The 9,514-nt window shown below is 41.6% G+C and overlaps 1 protein-coding gene across 1 annotated transcript; it reads right to left on the bottom strand.

Annotated features, from left to right (window-relative positions):
• Nucleotides 1–8,336: 8,336 nt before the first annotated feature.
• On the bottom strand, nucleotides 8,337–9,104 carry ZCCHC18 (zinc finger CCHC-type containing 18). Its single transcript, XM_008159205.3, is given in 5 exon segments — nucleotides 8,337–8,488; nucleotides 8,491–8,654; nucleotides 8,656–8,781; nucleotides 8,783–8,951; nucleotides 8,954–9,104. Coding segments are annotated over 5 exon segments (762 nt in total).
• Nucleotides 9,105–9,514: the final 410 nt, after the last annotated feature.

Raw genomic sequence — 9,514 nt, 5'->3', positions numbered from 1 at the left:
TAGGAATACACTTATAGGAACTGAAAATGAGACAAGCTATAATGATTATGCTGAGAGGCAAATGAATCAGTCTATAGTGAGTTTCTTTCTGGGCCAACAGTTCTTTCGAGTCCTGGTTTCTATGTCCAACAGTTGTTAATGTGTTCATAACAGCAATGATATTTCAGTTCTGGATGGTGGACAAATGGTGGTATTGCAGGTCCGACTCTCTCTGGTTTGGTCCTGGGCAATCTGCAGTGACGCATATCTGCTGACTGCTAGTATGGCAAGGCATCGTCAGCGTCTTCCATCTCTGGACTGTTTCTCTTCTGACTTCATGGCTGGAGTACTCCTGTCAATTCCTCTCTGTTGCAGGAATCCACATGTCTCAGAGTTGTTTTCTGAAAATATACAAACATATTCTCGACCAAAAGTTAATAAAGGAATATTTTCTATAAATTTGACTTGCGATCCTTTTTCATTTTTTTTGCCCAAATGATTTTCCTTTGGCTTGTTTTGACACCATGTATGTTTTACCTGGGTGACTTGCTGTCAGCATTACAAATGAAAGTTAATTTTCTAAAGTAAAAATTTTCTAGATGTAATTTATTTGCAGGATATTTTTCCTTACATGATATTCTTCTACTATTCCCCCTTTTTTGGTTTAAATATTGGGAGGCTTTTGGAAATTTTATGCTGTAATCTTGATAGCTTTTAAATTTTACTTTTTTTGCACTAAAATGTGACTGCTTTAGGTTCATTATATGTTACGCAATTTTACCATGAGATGAACTACCAATAAAAATTTTAGTTAACACTTTAGTAACAGCTTTTTTGTCCAGTACAATTGATTTTTCTAGAGTATTTGCTTATTTTGATTGGCCAATTTAAATTAGTCTGAAAACTTTACTATTTTATTGTCAAATTTAATACTCTAACAACCATCTTGTTTTACCCTGTAATTATTAGTGGAGAGGATTATTTGCCTTCTTGAGTAGGCCCTGAGCATTCCTGGTGCTAGGCTGGATTTAGATATCCTAGACCCCAGTTCCCCGGATCATGGGTGCAAGACATCTCTATCAAGTCTTGTTGCTGTGAGAGGGCATCTGCTGTCGGCCAAGTCTCTGTTACCTGGGTCCCGATTTGAGCTGGGCATGTGAAGCTGAGCAGCCATGGGGGCAGGAGATCTCCTTCAGCAGGGGTGAGGGTTCAGGCCCCTGCAAAGTTGGGGGGGTGAAGGTCTCTGCCCCACCTCTGTTGACCCCCAAGTTCTCTCCTGATGGCCCCTGTGCGACTGTGCCTGTCTTAGTACCACAGTTTTTTAATCCACTCTTCTGCTGATGGGCACTTAGGCTGTTTCCAAATCTTAGTTGTTATAGATTTTGCTGCTATGAACATAGGGGTGCATATATCCTTTCTAATTGGTGTTTCTAGTTTCTTGGGATATATTCCTAGGAGTGGAATTGCTGGGGCAAATGGAAGTGTTCCATTTTTAGTTTTTTGAAGAAACTCCATACTGTTCTCCACAGTGGCTGCACCAGTCTGCATTCCCACCAGCAGCGCACGAGGGTTCCTTTTTCTCTGCATCCTCTCCAGCGCTTGTCATTTGTTGATTTGTTGATGATAGCCATTCTGACAAGTGTGATATGGTACCTCATTGTTGTTTTGATTTGCATCTCTTGGATGATTAGTGACTTGGAGCATGTTTTCATTAGTCTCTTGGCCTTCCTTATGTCTTCTTTCAAAAAGTATCTATTTGGGTCCATTGCCCATTTTTTGATTGGGGTTGTTTATTTTCCTTTTGTTAAGTTGTGTGAGTTCCCTGTAAATGTTGGAGATTAAACCCTTATTAGAGATAACACTAAAGACTCCATAAAAAATTATCAGACTTAATAAATGAATTCGGCAATGTAGCAAGATACAAAATTAACACCAAGAAATCTATGGCATTTTTATACACCAATAATGAACTTACAGAGAGATTTAAAAAACAATCCCATTTACCATTGCACCAAAAAAATTAAGATACTTAGGAATAAACTTAACTAAGGAGGTAAAAGACCTGTACTCAGAAAATTATAGGACACTGAAAAAAAGAGATAGAGGAAGACATAAACAGATGGAAGAACATACCGTGTTCATGGATTGGTAGAATCAACATCATTAAAATGTCCATACTATCCAAAGCAATTTAGAGATTCAATGCACTCCCCATTAAAATACCAACGGCATATTTCACAGACCTAGAAAGAACTCTCCAAGAATTCATCTGGAATAAAAACAGACCCTGAATAGCTGCAGCAATCCTGAGAAAGAAGAACAAAGTAGGAGGGATCTGAATACCAGATTTCAAGCTGTATTACAAAGCCACTGTTCTCAAAACTGCCTGATACTGGCACAAGAACAGACATATAGACCAATGGAATAGAATAGAGAACCCAGAAATCGACCCAAGCCATTGTGCTCAATTAATATTTGACAAAGGATGCAAGAGCATACAATGGAGTCAAGACAGTCTCTTCAATAAATGGTGCTGGGAAAATTGGACAAATACATGCAAAAAAATGAAACTAGAACACCAACTTACACCATACACAAAAATAAACTCAAAATGGATAAAGGAATTAAGCGTAAGATGGGAAACCATAAAAATCTTAGAGGAATCCACAGGCAGCAAAATCTCAGACATATGTCATAGCAATATCTTTACTTACACAGCTCCTAGGCAATGGAAACTAAGGAGAAAATAAACAAATGGGACTACATCAAAATAAAAAGCTTCTGCACAGCAAAAGAAACCATCAACAAAACAAGAAAGCCCACTGCAAGGGAGAACATATTTACCAATGTTATCTCACAATGTCTCTTGGCCTGGCTCCTTTCAGCTTGACCTAATATTAGCTATGTAAACACAATAAAAGTTTGCTATTGTTATTGTTTTTTTTATTTGTTGCCAATACTTCTCAGCTTGCTGTTTGTATTTTATTTCTGTTAATGCTATCTTTTGGGTTTATGGTGTGGACCCTGAAAAGAAAGATTCATTTAAAGTGTATCCTGAGAAGAAATTTATATGTTGAGATGGATTCCCTATGGTGAACTGAGGGCCCAAATTTTATAAATAAGAGCCTAGTGGCCATTTGCTTACAGGGGCTCCTCATGTACTTTGTATACTGGGAAGAACCTCAGACTGAACTCTTGGCTTCTCACAGTATGCTGTCTGAGTGAACCACTGAAGGAAACTTTGGCTTCAACTTTTTACCATCAGACTGAGACTGGCCCTGTCTAATCAGAATTGCACAATTTGGACAGCTCATTTACATAAGATGGACCTAATTGATAAAAGATGGTCTTCTCTTTGTCTCCCTGGAACATAATTTAGGTTACTACCTGAAAGTGTGTCTCCTGGGCTGTAGCTCCTTTTTTGCTCAAATAAATGCTTTTTATTCTTTATTACAGTCTAAAATTAATTCTGATTTACATTGGTCTTTTCTTTATAATTTATTTCATCACTCTTAATCAGAGAAAGCCTTCTCAATCTAGAGATTTAATTAATATTTGTTTTCTTGCAGTCTAAAAAGCGCTGCTTTTGAACATTTGATTCTTTTTATTACTTTCATAACAATAAAATATATTATTAAAGAATTAGTACATACTTGTATAAAATCTCCACTTATTTCTCAAATTGATCTGGAATTCATATTTAGTGTCATGAGACAAAGGTAACATCTTTTTTACAATCAGATACTGAAGTTACCCTAGCACCATTAATTGAATAATTCATCCCTGCCCCTCTGACTTTTGGTGCTATCTTCTCTTGCAGGTGTTAAATTCACAACCATTTGCACCTAAAGCAAAGACAGGAAACAACCTATTGATCAAATGGAATGTGATAATGAGACTGAAGGAGGGTTGGGAGGGGGGGGGGCGGAGAATGGTTGCCAGGCAGTAGGTGAGTTGCAACCCAGGGGAAAAGAAATAGAAGGTAGAAAAAGCCTCCATTCTGTCAAACAAGTGTTCCTTAAAGAATCCATCATTGTGTGTGACATGCAAGCTACTTGCTCTTATGATGTTTGGCTAATCACTTCATGTGCGTAGACCTCAGGCTCCTCATGCATCATGTGCAGATATTGATAGGACCTACATCATAGGGTATTGTGTACCTGAGACCTAACCCAAGCAAGGAGCGCATGCTTTGGAGTCAGTTAGCCAAGCTTCTCATTCCTGGCTCCACCACTAACTGGTCCTAGATAGTTGGCTAATTTTCCAGCCTGTTTTCTCATCTGAATATGTGGCAACTAATAATAATATTAATTAGTTGTAATTAATATTATTACTTTAATAATAATGTTAACATTATTATTATTATTAAAGTAATAACTATCTTATGGGATTGCTATGAGTATTAAAGAGATACTGCATTTAAAAGGTGCCTGGCACATAAATAAGTTTTCAATAAATCATAGTAGTATTGTGGTGATTTTAATTTTTATCCCTATTATGGAAGGATCAGGAAGAGAAAGAAGGTTCAGCAAAGAAGACTGAGGACTAGCCACAAAAAGCTCTGGGAGGGGAAACTATGAGACGGATGTCTTGGAAACCAAGGGGGGCCAGTGTGTAGAAGGAAGGAGATAATGCAAAAGGTTATTCAAAGGTTAGTTTCTCCTGACAAAACAAAACAAAACAAAACAAAAAAAACTCTTCATGAATGAAGGAAAAAAGGAAGAAAAAGACCTATAAGAAGGCTATCAAAAAAAGAAAAAAAAAAACTAAAAAAAAAAAAAGAAGGCTATCAAACATAAAATTCTCTAAAAGCCGTACACTGGCTAACTCTTAATCTGATCAGAATGCCTTATTGTGCCATGTCTTCCAAATAAAGAGAATACATATTTCTTGAATAAAGGAAAAGCCAGTGTCACATAAAGTGAAATAAAGTTTCTGGTTTTCATCATTTTGGTAAAAGAAAACTTTACACAATTTCAAGTTTACACAACAAAGAGGATGGAGGAGGGCCAAAAGGGGATGAATCACAGAAGTTTTCAAAGCAGCAATCTATACTGAACCCCAAAACAGCTCCAATGAAAAGGAGGATGGTGGAAAGTGTAGCATTTATTTATTTTTCCTTTTATTCTACATGGGCCCAGAAAGAAATTATGATAGCATGGATTGTTTATCTGCCTAAGTCATTCAATGTGGGAAGGATGTGGAAAATTATTGCACTCTGAAGTAGAAGAGTAGAACTGCATTTCCCTCACCACTTAACTTTTTTAAAATTTGTTATTATTTTTTAATCCTCACCAGAGGATATTTTTTCATTGATTTTCAGACAGAATGGAAGAGTAGGGAGGGAAAGAGAGTGAAACCTTTGTGTGAGACACACTTATTGGTTTGCTCCCACAGGCAACCTGGCCAGGTCCAGGGATTAAATCCGCAACCCAGGTACTTGCCCTTGACCAGGAATCAAACCCTCAACCCTTCAGTCCCCTGGCTGACACTCAAACCACTGAGAAAAACTGGCCAGGGCTCATCATTCATCTTGATTTAGGTGCGGGTAAAAGTTGGGGAAGAAGTCCCATAGTAGGACAGCTCGGGAATATTAGGATGCCCGGTGGCTTTAGGAGCCTGAGTGTGGCTCCCTCCTGCCTGGGGTGAGGAAGGTGTCCTTTTGGCTTTGGAGAGATGGAGGTCGCTGCCAGGGTCTTAGAGGGATGCAAGGAGTGGGCCTCTTTAGCCTTTGCTCCTGGCCAGTGCTCAGCTAAAGGGTCCCAGGTAGAGGGACCCTCACAGTCTCCTGGTCAAGGGGTGAGGAGTGGGGCTTACAGCAAACATGGAATGTGGGGTGGGGGAGGGGTGATGGCACAGCAGGGGAGTCTGAGCCTCTACCACCCTCCACCAAGAGAGAGTGTGAGTGTGTGGCTTGGGGTGAGGACTTTGTAAAATGAGATTGTGGGATCCTGGATGGAGCAGGAGTAAGAAGCCAGGGAGGAGCTGAGGAGTGATTCTGGAAGGAGGAGCCCTTTAAGTCAGGTTCTGGGTGCAGCAGTCCAGGAAAGGCTGCAGTGGGCTTCTTGCAGTGCCTGGTTTCCCCCCTGCGCCCCCCCCCCCCCCGCACCCTCTGGGCCTCTGCCCTCTTTGTCCCTATTAAGTGGGCCACCAACTGCCAGCATAACTAGAGCCCCAACATCTCACTCCCCTCAGGACCACAGGGCCCAGAGTTGTGTGTGAAACCTCTGGGTCTGCAGTTCCTACCAGGCTTCCTGTCAATCTAAATGTGAGTCCCCAGCCTGGTCATCTGCTCCCTCCCTCCTACTCATACATCTATGCTTCCTCTTCACACACCATCTCTCACTGCAGTGGTCCTCTCAGCTTAGTGGAGCTCCTATTTCCTTCCTGACAAGCTCTCTCAGGTCTGATTTATTTCACTCCACTCCCTACCTTAAATGAAATCATCTCCCTACCAACCTTGTGCTGCTCACAAGGAAAGGAACTGATAAAACTGCAAGAAACATGGGATCCTTAGGGACTGAGGTCACATGTCATTTTTAAAAAATCCTCACCCGAGGATACATTTCCATTGATTTTAGAGAAAGAGGAAGGGAGAGAGAGGAGTGGGGGGGGGGGGGAGAGAGACACCGACATGAGAAACATTGATTGGTTGTCCCCCATACTCACCCCGACATGGGACCAAACCCGAACCTTGGTATGTACCTGACCCGAAATCAAACCCACAACTTTTTAGTGTACAAGATGACATCCAACGAACTGAGCCACGTGGCCAGAGCACACATTTTTTATCAACCTCCAATCTGAGGCCATGAAATGGAGCAGGTCAGGAAGGTCCTTCTGCGCCTTCTCTCTCTTATTAATGCCCTTAATTCTAAAATGGTACATGAGTTTTCTAATTTCCTTATTTTTTTTTACATGCCCTGCCATCCAGATTGCTTTTCATCCTTCCCTGGCTATTTCCATTGTTGGATTGGGGTGAAGTAAGCTTGAAATCCTTGGGCTGCTGGTGTCCTCTAGCATGCAGCTAAGATAAGGCTTGGAAGGCCTCCAGGTACCACACTCCCAAGAGTAGCTAGTTTCTGTGTAATTAGGGAGAAGGCAGAGATGGTAGTGTCAGCCCAAAGGACAGTCTTGTTAATGCTTCCAGGCATTTTCCAGAAGCAGCAGTAGCAGCAATCTATGAAAACTACCCAGGAAAGGAAGAGCTGTCCCTTCCCAAAGTGAACAGGAATGGAGCCCCTGAAGATTGACAGGAAGCCTGGTAGGAACTGCAGACCCAGAGGTTTCACACAGAACTCTGAGCCCTGTGGTCCTGAGGGGAGTGAGATGTTGGGGATCTTGCCATTTTTGCCCCCACCCCTGTCCCATCATCAGATTTCTCAGATGCATTTAGAGAAGAAAGCATTGGGACATTATTAACAAGTGGATGGGGACTTGACTCAGTGACTTAGGAGACAGATTAATTGTGATAAGGGGCTCTTTGGGAGGTATTCAGTCTTTTTCAGCTTCCCTTTTCTTCATGTCTAAAAGTTCTACTTCAGAGTATGACCCTCCTCATTATAGCTTCTATATTTAGTTTTCCTATTTTTCCTCTATATTCCTAAAAGTAATACCACACAGACATTAGACTTGATGCTTATATATATTCATTGACATAAAAGGTCACCACATGTAGTTTGGTGAAAGGATACACAGTATAGAACAGCACTTATATTTGATCACTTTTATGTATACATATATCTATCTGGGTATACAATTATAAGGAAATATCCAAAAGGACATTCATCAAAGGGCTGACAATTGTTATGTGAGTGGAGCATTTCAGGTGATTTGTAGTTTAGTTTTTCTATTTTCCTACATTTTTAAAGGTTTAACAATGTGTTCTACTCCTATCATAAAACAAAGTCAGCAAGGAAATAGATGCAGAGAATAGACCCTTAGAGAGACAGAAAAGGGAGCAGGGATAGAGGTCAGGCCATCCCCTCCACTTTGCTGGTATCCAACACCTCCTCTTTCCCCAAAAAACCACTTTGTGGATTAATTCATGCAGTAGAAACCTACCCCCATTTTTATCATCACCAGTTTTTTTAATGTATCTAAGGATTCACTTAGGGCTGCGTCTATCACCTTACTGTGGCTCAGAGAGGTCATTGTTTTCACTGGGTACCTCTTTTGACCCCTCCTCTTCTGTAGGTATCAGCTCATGCAAGGTGATGATCAAGTTCTCAAATACCTGGGCCTTGTTGCTCTCATTGTCACAGGTTTCCTTGGAGTGGCCCTCCTTTCCACAATATGAGCAATAGGTTGTGTATTTTTGCTTCCTGGCTCTATGCATATCCCCAGGACCATCATTCTTATACCCGGAACCACCACTGGTATAAGGAGACTGAACCTGGGCTTGGGGCCCTCTCCATGATTAGCTCAGATCTCTTGGTCCGCTTCTGTTTCGTAAAATTGTCATTCCAACCTTCCTCCTCCCTTATCATATTGATTAACTTCAGGAATTGGGAAGATGCTCCTGATCATTTGCATATATCCTGAGAAGACGCTTCAGCCTCTAGCGCAGGTCCCCATTCATCTCAGCCCCTAAAAGGAGCTGGTGCAGGCGAGTCTCGTTTGCATCTTTCCCAGCTATGATCCCTGCCTGAATAGCGGTCTGGAGCTGTACCTCAACGGATCACATAAAGGGAGGCTTTCTCCCCTTGTGCCTGCAGGGTGTTAAAAAATTTACCATGAGCAGTGATACTGCTTTCAGACTCCCCAAACACCAAATTCATTGTGTGCAAGAAATCTGCCATTTAGGCTTGGGTTGGCTGTCTGAAGCAAACGCATGGCCTCCCAGGCAGGGCCCCTAAGGGTTTTCATCAGGCGCTTGAGCTTCTCCTCCTCAGGCATATTCCAATCTGGCAGGACCCCATTTACTTGGATTAGCCAGTTTTCAAAGGTTTCTTCCCCTTGGGCTGGTACCCCTTGCCGGAAAACAAATTCATGTTTCTTTCTGTCATGTTGACCCTTAAAGGACGACGACTCCTCCCCAAGAACCTCAATATGGAATAAGCCCAAGGAGGCAAGGGTGTGTTTTGCCACCGGCTATTACCCACACGAGTAATGATGCTAGCCATGACCAAATGATCAATGATCATCTATATATATAACAAGATGTTCAGGCTTTTTTAAAAAATATATATATTTTTATTGATTTTTTACAGAGAGGAAGGGAGAGGGATAGAGAGCTAGAAACATCGATGAGAGAGAAACATCGACCAGCTGCCTCCTGCACACCCCCCTACCAGGGATGTGCCCGCAACCAAGGTACATGCCCCTGACCGGAATCGAACCTGGGACCTCCCAGTCCGCAGACTGACGCTCTATCTACTGAGCCAAACCGGTTTTGGCAAGATGTTCAGGCTTTTACAAAAGCCTAATCTGCAGGAGGAATCCCCAAAGCATTGTTCTTGGGCTCTGCCTTCTTTGTATCTCAATAGGAGCTGTAAAAAAAAAGTGGGGGGAAAGGTCAATAAGGTAGTAGACC

This window comes from Eptesicus fuscus, chromosome 1 (assembly GCF_027574615.1).
Source record: "Eptesicus fuscus isolate TK198812 chromosome 1, DD_ASM_mEF_20220401, whole genome shotgun sequence".
Lineage (NCBI taxonomy): Eukaryota > Metazoa > Chordata > Mammalia > Chiroptera > Vespertilionidae > Eptesicus > Eptesicus fuscus.
The sequence above is the reverse complement of the archived record's forward strand: the minus strand, read 5'-3'. Positions and strand labels throughout refer to the sequence as shown.